Source organism: Ixodes scapularis, unplaced genomic scaffold (assembly GCF_016920785.2).
Source record: "Ixodes scapularis isolate PalLabHiFi unplaced genomic scaffold, ASM1692078v2 PGA_scaffold2__306_contigs__length_199485367, whole genome shotgun sequence".
Lineage (NCBI taxonomy): Eukaryota > Metazoa > Arthropoda > Arachnida > Ixodida > Ixodidae > Ixodes > Ixodes scapularis.
Genome location: NW_024609857.1, coordinates 78026969 through 78048342, shown reverse-complemented (window position 1 = coordinate 78048342; position 21374 = coordinate 78026969). Strand labels below are relative to the sequence as shown.

The 21374-nt window shown below is 50.1% G+C and overlaps 1 protein-coding gene across 1 annotated transcript; it reads left to right on the top strand.

Annotated features, from left to right (window-relative positions):
* Positions 1-13087: 13087 nt before the first annotated feature.
* LOC120838395 lies at positions 13088-13912 on the top strand. Its single transcript, XM_042291463.1, has one exon. The coding sequence runs from the start codon at positions 13088-13090 to the stop codon at positions 13910-13912; it is 825 nt and encodes a 274-aa protein (XP_042147397.1).
* Positions 13913-21374: the final 7462 nt, after the last annotated feature.

The following is a 21374-nucleotide window of genomic DNA, read 5'->3' as shown; positions in this document are numbered from 1 at the left end:
CCATATCGTCGTCGTTTATGTCGGTGGATGTCGATGGGGCCGCTGTAGTTGAACGGTGAGCCGGAGTTGGGGGGGGGGGGGGGGGGGGGGAGGGGCTGGTGTGCGTTCGGGGGAGGGGCCGGGTTTCGCTCGACGAGTCTATCCTCCTCAACTTGAACAAGGGCAGGACTCTTCGTGTTGACCTGGTTTGTGGCTTGCTCTACGCCATAGGGCGCTACGGCCAGGAAGTCTGGCCGGTCTCGGCAGAGTGGTTGGACTGCAGCCGCGACGCAGGCGGGACAGCTGATCTTCTTCAGAAAGTCCCCATTCCGGCGGCTGGCTTCATGGGTGCCTTGATCGATGACCGGGACTTGGCATACCCAGCAGGCGTCTGTGTGATCTTCGGGGAGCGAAAAGAGAGCGAGTGTACGCCCCTGGAAGGGCTGCGGGATTCGGGAGGTCAGTTTGGATGAGTTTGGGTGGGCTGGTTGCTCCAGCGTATCCCGGACACGAAGTAAACGGCCTCTAGGCCGTCCTGAGCCGTCCAGGTGGCCACAGCGAGGGGGCTTGCGCCGAGCTGGTTTTCTAGGCGGTGTCGAGACCACTTCCCCTCGTGGGGTGGAGTCTCCTCTGCCCGCCTGGTCCCTCGAGCCTCTCCGGTACTCCGCGTTTCCGCCGCCCTGCCTTTGTTGATGTGATCGTGGCCAGGGTTGATTACCCCACCTCTGCCAACAAAGTTGACCACCCTCACGGTTCTTCTGGTTGGTTCTTTGTTGAAGGGTTTGGCCACTCCGTGGATGGGGCCTGCTGGTCCTTAGTTGGAAGGGTTGACTACTACACTGAGAGTTGGCCAGGTTGGCCTCCTGTTGGGAGGGTTGGCCATCCTGTGAGCTTCTCTGGCTGGCTCCGACGGTATCCCAGGAGGTGGAAGGTCGTTTTCCTGGATGACGCCGTTTATTCTGGTTGTTGCGTGGGCATTTCTGAGCAAAACAAGCTCTATTAACATTTTAGAAAGAACAGATGAAGTTCTAGACCGCAGATTAGAATGCCGTGCAGAGCCTGTGTCGTATCTCTCACCGACGGGTTCGATCACTGTTCGGCTACCGCGCTGAAGCCGCGTTGCCGGTTGCGCGCGAGAGTCACGAGGAACGGAAATCCTCATTTCGTCCGATAGGTTCTCGCTCATCATCATCCCGATCACGCAGATGGTACTTTTTCAGCTCTATGATGTGGACCGGGCCAGAGTCCTAGCTCGTATTTCGCCGAGCGAGCTTGTAGGTGAGACGTAACAGTCGTGTCTTTACCACGTAGGGCCCTTCCCACTTCGGAGCAAGTGAGGCTGTTAATTCGCTTGCTGCATTGCTCAAAGAATGGACTTTTTTGAGGACCAGGTCTCCCACCTTGTATTTCAGGTGACGATGACAATTATTGTACTGTGTCGCCGGTTCTATTCTCGCGGCATCAAAGTTCTCTCTGGCGTCGTGCAACGTATTCAAAAGGTGAACTTTCAACTACGACGCGTGTTCAGAGAGTGTGTGGTTCATTGAACCTTGGTCATTTTGTAACGCGTTCTCCAGCGGAGACGGCAAATCCTTACTCAAGTTCAGAAGCGCAGGCGTTAACCCAGCCGATCTGTTCATGGTCGCACGGATTGCAAAACCCATCTCGACAATGTGTTCGTCCCAGTCCCTCTATCTCTTTCTTGGTTTGATCTGCATTCTCTTCAAGTTTCGGTTCATTCTCTTAGTGATATCAGTCTGAGGATGGTACGGTGTCGTCCTTTTGTGCTTTATGTTTTGCGCCAAACAGGAGTCAGTGAACACCCTGCTAGTAAAATAACTAGCATTATCGCTGATGTGGGTCTGCCGAAGCGCATGAATGATCCGAACAACTACTGCCTAATGCGCTTCGAAACGAACTTCCTCAGCGGGTTTACCTCCACCTATTTTGAAAAATGATCGGTTATCACCAATAAATACTGGTTCCCACTGGGGCTCCTTGGTAGTGGGTCGATCATGTCGCAAGCGACCATCTCTCACGGGTCATGACTTACCACAAACTGCATCAGGCTTGACGCTTTCCCCCTTGCGGCTTCGCTTTCTGGCAGGCTGTGCAGCTACGCGCGTATCGGATTGTGTCCTGCTTCATCCCAGTCCAGGTTGCGACGTGACATAACTTTTGAAAAGTTTTGCTGCGCCTGCGATGACCAGCCAGAGACGAATCGCGCAAGTATCTGATAATCCGCCAGCGTAGACTCCTAGGAATTACAAACCTAGGCGGAAAGTCGTTCCCCTCCTCGTCATCGATTATGGGGATGTAACGAAACAATAGGCCGTCCTGGCCCAGCAGGTATGAATTAATATGTTCGTTAACTCGACCGCCAGCGTTACCGGTGCTGCTTGCCATTTCCGCAACTATGCCCAACACCCGCTGACAAAAAAACATCTGGTTTATGGGCCTCGACAAGCTCTTCCTTGCTAACCACTTCACCCCAAGCCACGATGCTTTCTTCCTTCCTGCGGCCCCCGAACACTGCTACGACCTCCTGTGGTATCAATCCCTCCCCGCTGTCTCGCTTATGAGGGGCCACGAAGGAAACTCGTCTCTTGAAATCCACTGGTCCAACCACTATCATGGGGCGCCCGAGAAAGCGCGTCGGCAGCCTTGTTAATCGAGCCCTTTCGGTACTCAACAGTATAGGAGTATCACTGCAGGGTGAGTGCCCACCGAACTAACCTCTCCGTCTGCTCTTGCAAACTTTGAATCCAGGTGAGAACGGCGTGGTCTCTCTGAATGACAAACGTGTTCCCGTCTAAAAACAGGTCGAACTTCTTAAGAGCAAACATCACGGCTTGCCCTTTTTTTCCGTCACGCAGTAATTCCATAGAGTAATATAGTAAACGTAAAGAGACGACACAGAAGCCGATTCGCTTCCCAGATAGTACGTTGAATGCCCTCCGCTACGTGGCGCTTTTCTGTAATTTGGTTAAAATTACTTAGAAGTCTTTCTTTGAGAAGTATTTCTTTTTTTATTTGTTATAGCTTCAGAATTGTGTAAAGTAATTAAAACGACTAAATAATTCTTATCTACTACGTCACAAAAACCACGTAAGGAATGGCGCCTGCCATGGTTTGGCCGTGGGCCTGCCCGCCTGCTTGCCAGCACGCCGTCGCCTCAGCATTATTCTGTATGGCCTCAGCTTGTCCTTGCGTCGTTCGTCCGTGCCGTGTGTGCCGCCTGTCTCTGCTTTCTGCGGCAGCGTGTTCGGTCGTCTTTGCATCGAACAAGGTGGCGCATGACCACCCGCGTGCTCGGTATGAGTTTGTGGAGCCGAGCGTCTTGGGCTTCTCGCTCTGTTGTTTCCGTCGGGGTTTCGGGCTGCAATCGTGTGTGCACCTCGATTCTCGATGAGATTGTTTTGTAAAAGGGCTTGACTTATGACCCTGCGCACGACATTGTCTATGGATTTGCAGATGACAGTGTTGATCGGTGTTGAAGGTAGAGCCTTGGTTGTTATGCTCTCTGGAATTACGAGGAGGTGGGTTCAGCCCCTTTCATACACTTTTGTGCACACTTCAACACCGTCTTTTTTTATCCGCAGTCTCCTCATTCCTCTCATTGCGGTAGCTTAAGACTGTTGGCTTCACTGTAAAGGCTCAGGTCTGTGATCAAGGGGCTTCAAACGTAAGCTTGGCAAAAAATTTGGTATGTCTGTGGATAAGCCATTTTTGAAGTTGGCTACGAACATGTTTACTCTACCTGTGATGTTCCGCAGCTTATAAAAACATCCAGGGACAATCTCCAATCACACAAATTTTGCATTGAAAGAAGGTCGTTGAGTAGTCCCATATTTTAGAACCTTATCGTTCTACCCATAAGATGAGGTTGCGATTGGCTACGAAACTTACTGAGAGACACATTTTTCAAAACTCTTTGAATAACACGATAGTACAGCGTGCCGCACAGGTACTGAGTGACTCAGCCAGTCTCGCAGTGCCATCCCTTCTTTACGCCGAGGAGCTTCCTGAGGCAGCCATGGCTACAGCTTATTTCTGTGATAGGATGCACAGACCTTTTGATTGTCTAAATAGCTCACAATTCAAGAAGACTGCAGAAGTTGCATCATGCCATACTGAAAGGAGAATCTGAGGTACTCGATATCCTTCACCCGCAACTCAGATGAATTTCAACATGTAAGTACCAAAGTAGGAGGTAGGCACATACCATCATAGGTGGTAAGCTACTACCAAGAGTGTCCTCATGCTCTGGCAGGATATTTCAAACAGTCATGACTTTTAAGTTCCTACTTACACGACGCCTGCAGCAAGACCCACCTGAGAACATCTTTGGAGCTATATGACAAATGCTGGACTGCAATACAAACCTAAATGTGTATCAGTTCACCTCAGGACTAAAACACATACGGATAAAGAAACTGTTCAAACTGTCGAGCAATGGGAACGTATAGAATTACAAGACAGACCTCTTCAAGGAGTTGCCAAAATTTTTGCACCATAAAAGTTCAATTGCAGACAATGATGAATGGCTTCCAATTGATAACTTCCCGCCACTGCAGGATATTCCTGAGCTCACATCGGACATCACGTCTAACATAATTGATGACTCGTCCACTTATTATGTTAGGGGCTATTTTACCAAGCCTTTCCTTGAACAGACAACCCACAGTTGTGGCTGTACTCAGCTGCTGAGGGATGAGTCTGACAACTTGACCAGACCTCACCAGTACTTTCTTGTGCTGAAAGCATACCATGTGCCTGAAAAACTCTTCGGGAACCTAGTAATACTATCACAGGTTGCATTTAATTTCATTTAGCAACGAGGAAATCACTTTATTGCCGTAATAGAGAGTGTGGCGCATGTTCGAGGAGCGTGTGCTGCCTTGTATCACACACTTTCACGACTGGGTAGTTCAAATTTGCTCAGAGTGCCACAAATGATTTTTAAAAATGTTTTGCAGAATACGCTTGTGTTGGCATGTTCGATCTCTCAACCGGAACTTGAACAAAGTCTGGTTGCACTTTTCAGTTGCTAGTAAGAAACTATACAAGTTTAAGTGTGCAATAACGAAACCGTTGCCAATTAAAAACAGAAAGTGCTTACTAATTGAGCAGTACATATTGCACTCCAAACGTTTATTTCCCTGATTCCCAACACATATGTATCAGGCCGCCTTGCAAATGTATTTATACACTTTCTACAGAATTTTTATAAAAAATAACGTATAGAGGCTATAGATTCGGAAGAAAATGCATCCACTTTTGTATCCACTGTCTATAGTTTTTTGGCCGGTTTTTTGTACGCCATACTTCCTTTCTGATTAAATGTATTTCGGGGAATGCTTTGGGACGTTGAATCTTGTCAGGTTCTGAATTGAATTTCTCATTGTCTGGTAAAGGCTTTCCCACAGTGTGTTTCAGGCTATTCCAATTCATGTGTTTTATATTAGGCGGGAACTGGGAATTTCTACTCTCAGCTGTATGCTTTGCGCTCTTATTATACTCTTATAACTAGTAATCATAGCGAGGTCTTATTTATTTCTGCACTTACTTCCTGTGCCCTCGTCGTCGTGAAAGCGAAAGGGTCACTCAGCGTGTTCCCTGTTGAAAGTTTTTGTTAACTTGGTTCCATTAAAAATTTATTACCAAGTATAGGATATGCCGAACTCTTTCATATTCATTAATTTTTGTGAGTATCTTTTTCTTATAAAACATACAGAGCGCCTGAAGTGAATCGTGTATATACGAATGTGGTCAAATAAAATGTTTTCGAATGACTTTCTGTTGTTGACTCCAAAATGCTCCACCAGTCTGGAGTCAATGTGGAAATTTTGTAACTTCATTGTTTAACAGTAGAAACAGCAAACAAAAAAGATATACACCTCTTTTTTTTCTGAAGTAGAAATTTTGTTTGACACATTTTGCACAGATTCTATCGTGAAAATTAAAATAAAACTGCGTCAATATTAAATTTAAAATAAAGAAGCGGTTCCGGGAGTCGAGTAGCTCCCGAGAGCCTAGCGAGGAGGGAGGCGAGGAGGAAAGAGAGAGAGAAAAAAAAAGAAAGAAGAAGAAGGGTACCGGAGTACCGGAGCTAATACTACCGGGAAAGCCCAGGGGCTTTGTGACGGCTGCACGGGCTCTGTGCCTATCATCTCATCCAGAGCCTTGTCTAGAAGAGCTCGCTTGTGCGCACTCAGCGGTCTGGGATTACAACCCCATGGCCTAGCATCTCTTGTGTGAATTCTATGTCGAAAAATGTTTGTAAGACCCGGCCCCTCGGTGAACATAGCTGCGTGTCCATACAAAGCATCTGCTAGTATCCGCCGTTGTTCTACCAGCCCGCTGTAAGGAGCGACAATCGCTTCAACGTTTCCCGATACAACTTGCGCAGCTAATGTTTGCTCCTCTCGTGATCCGGCTAGTGGGCGTTCTATGTCCTGACTGAAACTGTGGGACAGAATGGGAGATAAGAGGAACCAACCGATTATAGTAGTAGTTCTTGATTTTAGATCGAAAATAATCGCCTCACGGCAGACGCAAACCTGTCCCAAGATCAGAGAAATTTGAATGTCTCCCAGATAGACAAAACGCTGCCTCTTCCGTTTGCAATCGAGGCTAAGGAGAAGGCGCACTGCGCCTTGCGCCTTTGCCGATCAAGTCACTAAACGCAGCGCGATAGTAACTTCCCACACTTGAAGCATTCTTCGGTGACAGTCTTCGTAGACTTTTTCGCCGATTAGGGAAAGAATCGAATCGGTGTTTATTAGTGCGTAGTAAACCTTACAACCGATTTCGACGCGCACGTACGGCCTCATTTCAGATATCAAACCCAGGGTTTGACATGCCAAAGGGGCAAACACCAACCGGTCGCTGACCGCCACTTCGGCCCCGTTGGCAGACTGATAAGGGGCCTCGGCAGCTCCCGGCAACAGTGAGTACGGAGGTCCAATTTGTGGCGCCGGTCACCCTCATATCCCTGAGCCCCGTGGGGAGGAGCTGCCGTCCTTGTGCACTGACGCTTGATATGCCCAAGACTGCATTTATAGCACCTGACCTGTCCCCTGCCACTGTGTGCTGAGCGTCCGCCACTACCACTACGCGACGCAATGCAGCGCCGAAGTTCATCGTGGCTCCCGCGACCCTCGTAATGATTCGCGACTCCGCGGTGGTCGTCCGAGCCGCCTCCCCAACGAGGAGGCGCCCTGGAATAAACCGCGTTGGCTGTTCTGCACATCCTCTGTCCAAAAGCGAAGCGATCCAAAGCGCGGGGCACAGAAGTTTCACCACAGCTATCTTCTGTAACGGACAGGTCCGGCGTACGCGAGTTGTTGAAAGCTCCCGCGCCTCCTCCTGTCTAGGCGCAATCCGGTTCCAGAGATTCCTCTGCACGTGGAGGGGGGCATACTATAACTCGGCGACGAAGCTCGCCTAAACGGTGCGCGCCTCTCCGGCAAGTGTTTTTACAGATGAACGAAATCACGTCCGCGCAAGCAGGCTTTAAATCTAAGGTGACACTGGCGGATCGCCCTCTCTACCTTCTCCGCATCTGACGCAGTAGGTTCGTCTCTGGACTAGAGCTCCTAGAGGGCGCGGCTCTCATCCGGATATTGACCATGACTGGCTAGCTTATCTGTGATCCGCATCTCATAGTGGGAAGGCAGAAGTTCCTCCCTGAAACGTGCCCGGATGATTGCCATCGAAAAGAGCGGCCTCTGCATTCCTTTTTAACGCTCTGCGTCGCTTGTCAACGCGAGTGGGACGATCTGTATCAGGGCCATTTCATCGAACGCGCAAAACGCGGCAATGTACGCTTCTAGATCCTGTAGAAAATCCTGTACCGATGTTACGTCGGAATAGTCCGAATAGGTCGGCGTAGGCACGCTCAACCGCGGGCGGGACACGGGCGTAGGCGCAGGATTCACCACCCCTGGGGTCAAACCCATCTGCCTTATAACGTGTTGAACATCGCCGTTATGGCGTGCATTAGTTCGCTGACGTCACTCGTGTTCATCGCTGGAATTGGGGGCTCCAGCGCTACCGTAACGCTCGCTTGCCAACTTGTGCCTTCTCCCGCGTCCGTGTCAATGTCCGAAACTCACCGGGTTGAGGCCTCGGATGGGGTGGTCTTATACCGAGACCTGTGCATGGCAGCAGAACGTTAAAGAACATGGTGTCCAGGGGAGTAACAAACTTTCTGAAAAAGAAACAAAGAAAGCCTGCGGCTCGAAATTGCGATACGTGGGACTCCCTGAGAGCGAACAGAAAAAGCAGCAGTCTGAGCGGGCCCCACGTTGGAAGCGCCAGTTATGTGGGTCATCCGCCAATATCGCCCGATCAGGCCGAGTTCCATTCGCTCCGAGGATGTTACACGGTAAAGCGCTATCATTAAAGAAATGCTTAATCAGCACTCATAGGTGAGTCCTAGGAGAAGGGCCGACACTGGCTGTGGTCTGCCTCCTTCCCTGGGCTCGCTGGGGCACTACTCTTTCCCGAGGTCGCTGTCCATGGTGTATTCTATACTGTTGCTTTCAGACTTCGATCTCCCTGACGCGCCGTGCCAGTTACGATTCTCGCCCTTCCGTTCTTCCTTCTGTTCTCCTCTTTCTTCTAAAACCTCAAAGACAACTACACGGACACGGACTCGCACATTCGTGTCCCACAAGATTAAGAGCACGCCTCCCTAAACGCCACCACAAAACTCATATTTAGATAAAGGTAACGCGACTACGAGCGCCGAGAACAGACCCTTCCCACAACATCCCGGAAAGCTGAAAGAAGAGCGCAACAAACCCGACACGCAGGCAGCGTCTTCCGCACGTCCTTTCCCACCAGACATAGCGTCGCACCTCAGCGTAACGGATTTAAGAGCCGCCACCCCCGGCGCCACCATCACAAAGCCTGCTAGAAATCAGCTGAAGCTTTCGCTTGATGTCCCCGAATACGCAGGTTGCTGGGACAAAACGTCAGTAGTCACTTTCTTCGACGATTCTTGGGACTACCAGGTGGCATCAGGAGTCAGAGCCGAAGTGACCCTGACTTAAATTTGGACAGTTGCATAAAAAAGGTTCAGGACACGGAGAAAATAAAATTTGAGATAACTGTGGCGTTTGAGCCTACTAAGTGTAACCACATTTGTACCGAATTTGTTTTGACATAAACGCGATAGTTTTGTAGATAAATTAAATCTCATTCTAGGACCCTGGGACCGCCCATTGAAGAAGGCCGTTATGCATGGTGACGTAATCTGTCTGATATCTTAATATACTTAATTATTTCATAGTGTTCCTAGCGATGGTGCGGTGCAGTCCAATCATACACCTGCACGCTCTCCCAAACTTGGTGCTCTCGGCCCTCTCGGTTTTTGGGCCGCTTCGACGACTTTATTTTCCCGTTTCCCTTCCACGTTGAGCCTGGTCAGGCCAATGCTGTCGCCGCTCGCTTCGTGAGAGTCTTCTGTTTTCAAAGATTCTGACGTTCCTTACATCGATGGCACCGATTATAGTTATGAGCTGTTTGAAAATGATCATCTTGACGCTTATCTGCTGGCAACCAGGATAGCTATAGGTTCGACATCTGAGAAAAGGTACATGTAAGTGACGTAATGAAAAGGAGGAACATATACTACCAATACTCACGTGGCGGCTCTGCCCACTTTTACGCCGCAACGTCATCGCAAACTTGACAACTGTCACCCGTTTGAGCGACGGCAGGAGCCAACCCCCGACGAGTGGAAGGAGCTACGCATTTCCCGAGGCGTCCCTATGCGTGGGACACGGGGTGTTGGGACGAAGCGAATTTCTGGGAACTTTGGGTACGGCGGGGAGCCGAGCCAGGGTAGGAACTCATGTAGAAGCCGGAATCGCGAAGGACCAGTGAGCAGGAGGGGTGCCTCTTATATAACTCGTTATATATACATATGGACAGGTTACATCAATTCAAGATCCCGTTCGAGAACACTGTCGAGAACACTGTCAAGAACACACATTAGCAGCGGCCTGCTGCTCATTTTATCTCACATTTCCCCACATCCCTAGTAGGGAATCGCCAGGGTTCAGACCTTCTCCAAGACTGTGGGGCCAGTGTCCCTAACATTCAGGTATGCCCTTCCCCTCTCTCTCACACTGCCACACGCGACACACACACGGAAGGGCCAGACATCTTTGGCCGCGGTGTCGCCGGTCAATGTCGGCGGACAATGGTGCCATCGAAGTCGAGGAAGGCGGAAGACATCCATCACTGCAGGCGTCATGGCTTCCGTGTGTTATGGGATAATCCCATGGGTGATCTAAGCTGGGGAAATTGAGAAAAGCCCCCTCCTTTGTCAAGGACGTCCCAGGGCTGTCGGGTCGCCGTGAGTCGAGGTCAGACAGAAGCAAGGAGAGGGGCCGGACGGCAAAGTCGGCACTGGCGTGGGTCAACCCGATGACCCTTTGGAGAAGGTCACGTCGTCCCCGTGTACCAAGGTGCGTTGGCGACTCCTAGGCGCCTCTCGCTTTGTCTCCGGGTGCAGCAGACCGTAGCCACCTGGCGACAATGCTCCAGGGCGTTCACCCGTGCCGGTCGGTTTGGAATGGCAAGGTCGTCTCCTGGGGCCTTTCGCAACAGGGGTAGGATTTACTACGACGCGGGTTAGCAGTTTCTGCGTATAGTAAAGGAACGGCAACAGATCCTTGCGTCGCTCGCCGTCGCATCTGTTCTATTACAGGTAAAAGTATTGAAAAACAATAAAAACCTGTTGGGCGTTGTGGGAAAAAAAACCGCTTTTTTGTGTCCTTTTGCAATACATTCAACGGTTAATTGAAGAGAAAGTTGTTTCAATATTAGAAGGAATGCAGGATGCGCGCTTCGCGCCTTTAATTAAAGCAACATGTCGGAGCAAGCCAGAATCGCGGAGTTGATGGCTGCCAAGGAGGTTATAAGTACTAGGAGGGGGCACGTTGCAATATTGGTGAAGCCTAGTCATAAAAAGTTTAAACGATATTGTGCCCAACGTGACCGCAGATCTCTCTGGCGGTTGGTGCGCGTGATATGTCACGGGCGAGATGGATGGTTGATTGTAGAAGGATTCCTTGCAGGCTTGCGCGCGCTCCGTCCGGTAGGTTTTATCAGATCGAAGGCTAGACGAAGGCTAGCTACGGTCACGTGTTGGGATGATAAGTGAGGAGAGTAAGGAGGAAAATGAGAAAGAGATGAGGCGTCAAGGGAGCATGGCTTGTGGAGGCTACGCGGCTGACGTCATGTCCTCTCCTACCTTCTATCCTTCTTGATGGCTGCACATAAAGAGCTCCAGTTACCAGCGCTTCGTGGTCCCGGCGCGTAATGAAGGCGCGGAAACAAGCAGACGACGTGGACAAAGACGCCTGCTTGCTCTGTTGAACCCAAGAAACTTTCGGTTGATATAACTTACTCTGAGACCGGGAAGAAACAAGATACGTGACAGGGATGCGGTCAACGCAGGGCGTATCCAAAAACAGCTGTGTTGTCGGGAGACGTGCCATTCTTTTCCTTCCCTGCCTCAGATCAAGGTATGTCCACTTTTCACGAGCTCGCCTGCGCGCTCACTTTTTTTGAGACCTACAGTGTTGTCATAACTTGAAACAGAAACTACTTTCATCTTGTCTGGAATACCTCAGTAGCAAACTTCGCCATGTCTTTTTTGTATATGCTGTAAACGACCTACTTTTGGGGAATCACCTCCAATTCGCAAAAAATAGGTACCGCGTACGATTCCGGTAAGATGTCAACACATTGGAATCTATATTGAGACCCCACCGCGTCGCGAAAATTAGAACCCACGAATTATTCCAAAACTTCAGCTTTAACTAGCTCGCGAAATGTTGAGCCCGCGAAAAATAGGTCGCTTACAGTATATTATTGTCTAGCTGCAATCTGGTCTCAAATATGGCAGGCCCTCGTGTATATTAACAGATATGTTACGAAATACAACCTAGAGGTAGTGTGCTACAAATCGTGTTCAAATAAGAGATCAATGTTTGACATGACATTTGATTTAAGAATCTGCAAGTGTTTACATTGTGCTATGCTAGAGTGTTCATTTTTACTTTCGAAAATAAAATATTGCAAAACCTGTTTTCATATCATTTTACGCTTTCCAGTTACGATTTCGCATTCTAAAAATAAAGCCCTTTCAAAAATAAACTAGCTGTGCAACACAACCTAAACACTGATACTCTACGTGAAAAAGGACACATACACCGAAACGTCTCAAACACAGCTGAAAGTTTTATTTTCCAAGAAGTGCTTAAATAGGCACCATGACAAAAAGTAAGGGGGAGAGAGAAACCTGCAATGTCTTGAGAGATCCTGACACAAGTCCGAATTCTAACATCAAGAGGCACACCTGAGTGATGTAGTCATTGTTGCAACTAACGTCGGATAAACCTCTGTTGGCGTTAGGCGAACAGAGAGTAGAAGCAGAAAAGAAAGAAGTCTGCTAAGCTGCCCCGGCACGTGCGTACGAAAAGCGGGGAAAAGAAAAAGAAGAACGACGACGACGATGAACGTGAACGATTGAACGTCTTGACCTGCAAGCTTTTGAATGTCGATGTATTATTCTCAGCGGTGTAAATATCAAAGTGTTGCTCGTTGTGTGACAATGGAACGATTACTGTGACGACCCGCAGCGACTGCAACAGACATTTGGTGCCGAAACCCAGGACTGACATCGCTGCGGATACTTCGAAGCTGGAACGTGAGTGACTCTTCACGTACAATGGAAGTCCTCAAGAAAAAGCGCAAGGCCATCCGGTCACAGGTAACTCGACTGGTGAACGACGCGGAAGGGTTGCTAAGGGCCCCAGGACCGAACGTAGCTGAGCTAGAGATGCTCATCGATCGTCTGACACTAGCTCAGGGCCAACTTAACAACGTCGACTCCGCCATCGAACCGCTTGTTTCGGAACAAGACGGAGATGCTGATTTCGCGCAAGTCGTCGAGTACGCAGACAAGATTGTCATATACTTAACCAAGCTGAAGAGCCAGTTAAGGCGCTCGACGGGAACGGGGCATTCCGCCAGTGCCAGTCAGTTGAACGAAAACGGAGACAGACTGGCAGCATCAACATCAATGAAGGTCAGACTTCCAAAGCTGGAACTGATAAAGTTCAACGGACACCTGAAAAACTGGCTGCCTTTCTGGAACCAGTTTGATGCCGCAATTCACCAGAAACCTGACTTGACACCGTGCGACAAGTTTAACTACTTAAATGCGGCACTGACAGGGGATGGAGCGGCAGCCATTGATGGACTTCAGCCCACAGCAGGGTGCTACGCGGACGCCATCGATCTCCTACAGCGGCGCTTCGGGAATCAAGAAGCGCTAATCCAGGATCACATGGAAAGCCTCGTGGACATACAACGTGTTCCACCTCAGCGCAACGTCAAAATCCTGCGGCGATTGTATGATAGCCTGCAAGCTCGCGTCCGGGGTCTCAAGGCACTGGGCGTGAGCGAAGAATCCTACTGTTCAATGCTTTACCCGGTGCTCCTTCGAGCGCTCCCAAGAGAAATGACCATCGAATACCACCGAAAGACACTGCAGGGGGAAGCCGAGAGTGCCACCGCCAGTAGATCTGTACCAGCGTCACAGACAAGTTTAGGACCTAATACAGATCGCACACATCTGAGAGCGCTTTGGACTCTCCCCGAGGTTCTGCACATCGAGGTGGAGAGTCAGGAAAAGGCATCTAAAGAACGGCCAGAGGACACTGGTGGTAAATCTACACCCCATTTCACCAAACGCGAGGCGCAGAAGAAGTCTACAGATCCCGACATGCCACGAACCTTTACTGCTACGGCTCTGCATGGTGTTGTGGAAGGTCTCGAAATGCTTCTTCTGCAAATCAAAAAAGCATGGAACACCCGACTGCAACTCAAGGATAACGCTAGCTGAAAAGAAGCGCAGGCTACAAAACGCCCAGAGATGCTTCCGGTGCACGAAAGTGGGGCACATGGCAAGGATGTGTCGAGGTACACCCTGCCGCAACAGGTGCCGAGGCAGACATACCTCCAGCATGTGCGACCCAGATTATACTCCGAGACGATCTGCCGACAGATTGAACGCACAGCAAAAGAAAGACGAAGCACCAGTTAGCCTACATGTAAACGAGGAAAACGAGCCGACAGTACTCTTACAAACGGTTACTGCGTGGGTGGAAGGCAAAAACAGGAAAAAGCGAGCTCGGATTCTCTTTTACAGTGGTAGCCAGCGCTCCTTCATCACGGAAGAGCTATCGAGGAGTCTCGGCTGCAAACTGCTCGAGACCGAGATCCTGACTGTCGGAGTGTTCGGAGGCAATAATAGGGAACGAACGTACCGCAGAGTTCAAGTGATTCTGCGCAACCAACACAGTGGCAAGAAACACATGATCGACGCCCTCGAGACACATTCCATCTCCGAGCAAGAACTCCCTAGCCCTGAGAAGGACGTTATTGGAAAAATGGAAGAACTCGGGCTTACTTCGGGTGACGACCTGAACGAAATGGACTGTGGCGGTGTAGCGATACTACTGGGATCGGAACATTACTGGGAATGTAGAACAGAAAGGATCCAACGACTGAGCAAGAGCCTCACCGCAGTGGAAACCGCCTTTGGCTGGGCAATACATGGATCCACACAGTTGATTTCCGATACTGTCAGCTGTTCCCAGGTAATAATGCTCATATATGCTGTAGACGAACACGAGCCACCCATCTTGAGGAGAATCTGGGAGTTTGAAAGTGTAGGAGTACTCGAAGAGGTGGACCGAGATCAGTCAGATAATGACATCATGCGACGCTTTGAAACAAGCATCACCAAGACGAAGGGAAGGTACGGGGTTGGCCTCACTTGGAAAACAGACGTGCACCTAGAATGCAACCGAGATGTGGCATGGAAGCGCCTCGAAAGTCTACAAAGGAAGCTAAGCAAAAACCCAGACCTCATGCGAAGGTATGACCAGGCTATCCGGCTGTACGCAGATAACGGGATGGCCGAGAAGGTTGAACAGATAAACGGTCCCGAAGGACGTGCTTATTATATGCCACACCAAGCTGTTCTACGAGAGGGTAGCAGCACGACAAAAATGAGGATCGTGTTCGATGCCTCTTCGCACGGACCGAATTCCAGATTATTGAACGACAACCTTGAAGGCGGTTCGAACCTGAATCCAGACCTGGCGGCCCTAATTCTGAGGTTTAGGCAACATCGGGTAGCACTAATTGCAGACGTCGAGAAAGCCTTCCTTCAGATCGGTGTACACGAGGAGGACCGCAACGCCTTGCGGTTTCTCTGGTATAAAGAGCCGCCTCACCCAGACCAAACTACCCCAGAAGCCGCGTCTGGCGTATGACAAGGGTAACCTTCGGTACCACATGCAGTCCGTTCCTATTGGGAGCAACTCTACAGCACCATTACAAAGTTATGGAAAGCGAGTTCACACAAACAGCAGACAAACTGAAAAAATCAGTATATGTGGACGACCTCTTGACCGGCACAGAAAGTGAGGAGGCGGCCCAGAAGTTCTACACCGAGGCGACCAAAATATTCGGGGCAGCTGGGATGAAGCTTCGTAAGTGAGGGCCCAACAGCGCGGTCCTAAAGAAAATGCTGGAGGACAACGTATCCGAAGAGAGAGTCCTTGCACAGCTGACGGGAGTGGTGAAAGTGCTGAATATAACCTGGGAGTCGAACGAAGAGAAACTGTCTTTCACAACAGAACAGGTGGTCGAGTTTACAAGCCAACGCAAAAAACCAAGCGATTCGTGCTCCAGACCACGGCGCGACTCTACGACCCACTCGGTTTCCTCTCTCCTTTCGTGACCCGAGCCAAGATTTTGTTTCAAGAGATCTGGAAGCGGAACCTGCGTTGGGATGATGCACTGCCGGGTGAACTGATGGGAGACTGGGAGAGCTGGTGCGACGAGCTCACCAACCTGGGTCAGATCAGCGTGCCCAGGTACTACGACAGCGGACTGAGCAACATAATCATACACAGAGCGTTGCATGTGTTCTCGGACGCCAGCTCTTCCGCCTACGGATCGATTATTTTTCTGTGTTCAACTGACGACAGCGGAACGAAGGAGGCGGCAATATTGCTCGCTAAGTGCCGCGTCGCCCCCTGAAGGAAATTTCCTTGGGGAGACTGGAGCTCATGGCAAGCTTGATCGGATCGAGACTACTGAGGTACGTCAAGACATGCCTCAAAATCCAGGTGGACGAAGTTCACTTTTGGACGGACTCGATGATCACTTTGCACTGCATAAGAGGAGAGGCCTCCAGATGGAAAACGGTTGTCAAGAACCGAGTACTGGAGATACAAGGAAACTCAGGGGACGCAAAGTGGCACCACTGCCCGGGTAAGGAAAATCCCGAAGATTTGATGACCCGAGGGCTGAAAGTTGATCGACTGCTTTCTGCTTCACTCTGGAGGACCGGACCAACTTGGTTACAGCTTCCAGCAACCGAATGGCCCGAAGAAACTGTTGGGGTGCTTTCCCACGACAAGCTCAAGGAGAAAGCTTCGAAAGCTGTAGTCACGCTAGTGCCTGCAGACACGTCCGTGGAGTTCATGGACATCTCGAGATTCAGTTCGGCTGCGAGACTGCACCGAACAACAGCCTGGGTTCTTCGGTTTGTCCCATAACCTTCGATCACCAATCAAAACTACTGGATCGCTGAGCGCTGAGGAGATCCAAGCAGCACAAACCGTCTGGATAAAGAAGGCACAAAGCTCGACGTTTGCCTCCGAGATTAGTTGTGCAGCTGAAAAAAAAAGTGAAAGCCGTTTACAACTCCCTGTAACACCGAATTAGAGCGCAGCTCTTGAGGAGGAGGAGGGAAGGGTACTGGGGGGGTGAAGTGACCTGGGGTAGGGGGTCACGTGACGATGCCGATGATGTCATCAGTGACGTAACTGATGACGTCATCAGTGACGATGACGGTGCGGACTCCGATGACGTCATCAGCGATGATGACGATGCGGATGTCGGTGACGTCATCAGTGACGTCACTGATGACGTCATCTGTGATGATGACGATGACGATGCAGATGCCCCCCGAAGTCACGTGACACCCCCAGGTCACGTGACTTCGGGGGGCGGGTCACGTGACCTCGGGGGGTCACGTGACTGAGTGTCACGTGATCTTGGGGGTCACGTGACCCTGGGGGAGGGGTCACGTGACCTTGGGGTGACCTTGGGGGTCGCGTGACCTTGGGATGACCTTGGGGGGCCACGTGATTTTGGGATGACCTTGGTTACGCCGACGCCGACGCCGCTCAAGCCGGGAACGGGCCCCTAAGAGCTGCGCTCTAAAAGCAGCGCCGCCTGGTTAAGCCTTGCGAAATTTCCAGACATCCGTCGACCAAGAGGGAGTGCTCCGAATTAAAGGCCGTATCCGATCAGCAAACCTTTCTAGGGATGAACGTGAACCCATCGTGCTGCCCAACGAGCACCGGTATTCTACCTTGCTGACCATCGAAGCTCACCGAAAGATGATGCACGGGGGGGCCACGTGACACTCTCACGCAGCTTCGCGAGAGATACTGGATCATACGCGGAAGACAATTGGTGAAGAAGGTGGTGCATGCTTGCGTTACCTGCCAGAGGTTCAGTGCCACTCCTGCCAGTGCTCCAACGGGACCTTTGCCGGGTACAAGAACCACGCAGGCTGATCCCTTTGAGGTAGTTGGCATAGACTTTGCGGGGCCGATGTACGTGCGAGAAGATGAACTCACGCATAAGTCATACATTGCCTTGTTTACCTGTGCCGTCGCGCGCGCGGTGCACTTGGAGCTCGTGTCGGACGTTTCGACAAAAAGCTTCTTGCTTGCGTTCCGAAGGTTCGTGTCGCGAAGGGGTTTGTGTCGCACCGCGTACTCGGACAATGCGCTGTCCTTCAAGAGGGCGTCCAAAGACTTGGCCGAACTCTGGAAGACGCTCCGACATCCAGAGGTGGTAGACCATTTCGCCAACGCGAATATTGAGTGGCGCTATATTGTTGAGCGGGCACCATGGTGGGGAGGCTTCTACGAGCGACTCGTCCGATCGGTGAAAGTTGGGCTCAGGAAAGTGATCGGTAAAATCTGTTTGGACTCGGAAGAGTTACATACAGTTCTGTGCGAAATTGAAGCCGTAGTGAATTCACGGCCTCTCACATTTGTCTACAATGAGATCGCCGAGGGCGAGTCGCTCACTCCTGCAAGCTTCCTCACGGGACGAAGGCTGACGGCGCTTCCGGTGGCGGAGAAAAAAGACTTCGCTTCGTCACCTGAGGTGCTCCGCCAGCTTTGGAGACGCAGAAAGGAGGTTCTTAACAAATTTCGGGAGACGTGGCGATCGGAGTATCTAAGAGAGCTCCGATCCGCCTATGAAAGCAAGCAACGGAAATCCACCCCCATTGAGGTTGGACAGCTTGTCCTGCTTAAGGAGCAGCTTCCACGTTTGCTGTGGAAGATGCACAGGGTTGAAGAAGTGTTTTTGGGTCAGGATGGAAAGATTCGTTTATGTGTCGTACGTTTAAACAGGGGATTGTTGCTGAAATGACCGGTACAATTGCTTTATCCAATAGAAGTAACTGAAATTTAGAATGGGTTCGAACCCATTCGGTGGGGAGTGTGTTGCAACTAACGTCGGATAAACCTCTGTTGGCGTTAGATGAACAGGGAGTAGAAGCAGAAAAAAAAGAAGTCTGCTAAGCTGCCCCGGCACGTGCGTACGAAAAGCGGGGAAAAGAATAAGAAGAACGACGATGAACGTGAACGATTGAACGTTTTGACCTTGCAAGCTTTCGAATGTCGATGTATTATTCTCAGCGGTGTAAATATTAAAGTGTTGCTCGTTGTGTGACAATGGAACGATTACTGTGACGACCCGCAGCGACTGCAACAGTCATAATACAGAAGGTAATAACGGGATGTTTCAAACGACAGGGGATATGAAACAATACCGAAATGGCAAAAGTCCCTGGTTTAATCAACACTAAGAAATAGGTCCTTACAGGTCTACATATGGTCTAAAGTATTTTTCAGCTCTTTGCGGGGGGAAGCCGGATGACCTTTGTCGGTTTGGCAACCCGCAAGCCTTCTCTGTCATTATCCCACGCATTTCATGCCTTCTGCTCATAAAATGGAAAGGCTATCGATATCACCACCTAGCACTCAGCAGATATCCGGGGGAAGTACCGTCCGTCTCTAAACACAGCGCATGAAATACCTGTGAACAGCTCCATCATGTTTCTCGACCTCCCACTGGAATTTAAAGATACAAACAATGTTGGAAGTATGAACCAACGTCGGGCAAATGATTTCTTTTGATTGCATCGGAACATTCCAAAAATATAAAACGCTGTGTTTCCTACATTGCTCTTGTATCGGCCTTGAAGAAATATTGTCACTTGAATAATGGGCAAGGTTTTGAAAAGCAATTTTCCTGCCTACGTGATTGTGGCTATCCGATTGGTTTTCTGGTATACGTATCTGAAAACATCTACACCAAACTCTAATGCAAATCAGCTGGCACAGATATGGAAGACAGAAGACAAGAGCTAAGCGGAAATTTGTAGTACCCTACGTTCAAAGATTAATCCATAAATTAAAAAGGAAGTAACTGCGAGGCAGGGCAATAAGGTTGTGTGCTCCGCTCCAAACACGGCGTATTGTATGAAGAAAGGTATAAAACGCAGGTGAGCTGGTGAATGACATTCATAGTAACCCTGACACGTAGGACCAATAAAAAAAAACGGACAGAACAAGAAAGTCTCTAACACAGCTTGAAATATATTGAACAACCATTGCTTCATATACGTGTCCCAGACCTCTTTCACAATTCAAACTACCTCCTCCCCCACTACACAGTGTACCCTAACAAGACAAAGTAAATTGCAACTACAACCAGAAGACAATGTGCGACATTTCTTACAAGACACGATATGCCCCGTGTGACATAGGGGTTGTTTATTACATTCCCCGATCACGTGGCAAATGCCACATCGGTCAAACTGGCAAGTGCCTAAATGATAGGACAAGAGAGCATGCAGCGTCTATCAAGGGAACTACAGCAGGTCATTGCCGCACCTGCAATTGCAGTGGTGTGTTTAGCCGCATCACCATTCTAGCAAGAAACAAAAGCCGGTATGTACGAGAAATGCAAAAACATTTAAAGCAATGGCATCTAAGAAAACAAAGTAGCATGCGTCAGTGTGCCTTCCATTAAACTCGACAAGAAAAGCAATAGTGTTTGCAATGCTTCACGTCCCGCTGAAATGCGGGTCGTTTCAAACTAAATTGTATTTACAGCTCACCGAAAAAAGAAAAAAAAAAGAAGCGGATAGCTGAGGCACATGAAGAGGAAGAAATATTAAACCATAGTTGGTAGTCCAGCGATATGTTTTTCTCTCAAGTTCAAGCTGGCCCTAGCCATGGTGGCTGTGCGATGAACTGTGCAAGCTGTTGGAGCTGAAGAGACTGCACAGATTATGGACGGTCATGAGTGCGGAGCAGCGAGCGAAGTGTGCACTTGACGGCTTTCACGGGGAGGGCTTCACTGACGGCAAGGGGAACAGATGGGTCCTTGATGGTCGGTACCGCAGTCGTGATGGTGAGCGGCTTCCCGTCGCTGGTGGCGTCCGTGCTGGGCAGCACCGTGGCGAGGGAAGTAGGGTCTCCCCAACGGCGTCCTTAGGGTGAGACAACCGTCGTGGCGACAGACTCCTTGATGCCGGCGGCGTCCCTCATGGGTTGGACTGCAACCCTGGCGTGTATGGCGCTCCGCAGGGGCATGGCTGCAGCGGGTCTCAAACCGGGTGACAAGGCGTTGTCTCAAACCCTGTCCGAGAGTCCGACCGGAAGGTTGGCAGGAGCCAGCCTCTCGCCATCAGACGCTGACCCCTCCGAGCATGACTCAGACTCCAACTCTCACTTTTCAGGGTCGGAACATGACTCCTCTTTCGGCTCACTCAATACAAGGCAGGCGTTGTCCAGCACTGCAGGTGCCGTTCTGACCAGGACCGGAGGAAACGGCGATCCCTGGCCATACTGTCCTGGACAATGACGATTCCGGAGTGGTTCCGTACCGAGACTCGGGTTATGATAGCCTGGGACAGCTAGCCTAGGCAGCCCTGGCGTGGGAAGGACGATCCGCAGGCCTCGAAACGAACTCTGACTGCTAGCACTGAACGACGGGCGACAACCAGGGTCAGAGGGCCAGAAGTGCCGGCTCTCGAGGACGAGCAACCGGGAATTACAGTAAACCCATTCGCTGCCTTCTCGTTGTGTTGTGTGACTCCCTGGAAGACGAGCGAAGCACATACCGATCAGGCGGTGATTAATATAGAGCGACACCACAAAAAATACTACAATGGACACATAAACACTTGT

What these genes read in the sequence shown, in the direction of transcription:
- LOC120838395 (XM_042291463.1), top strand. Translation starts at nt 13,088, where the DNA reads ATGAAGGTCAGACTTCCAAAGCTGGAACTGATAAAGTTCAACGGACAC.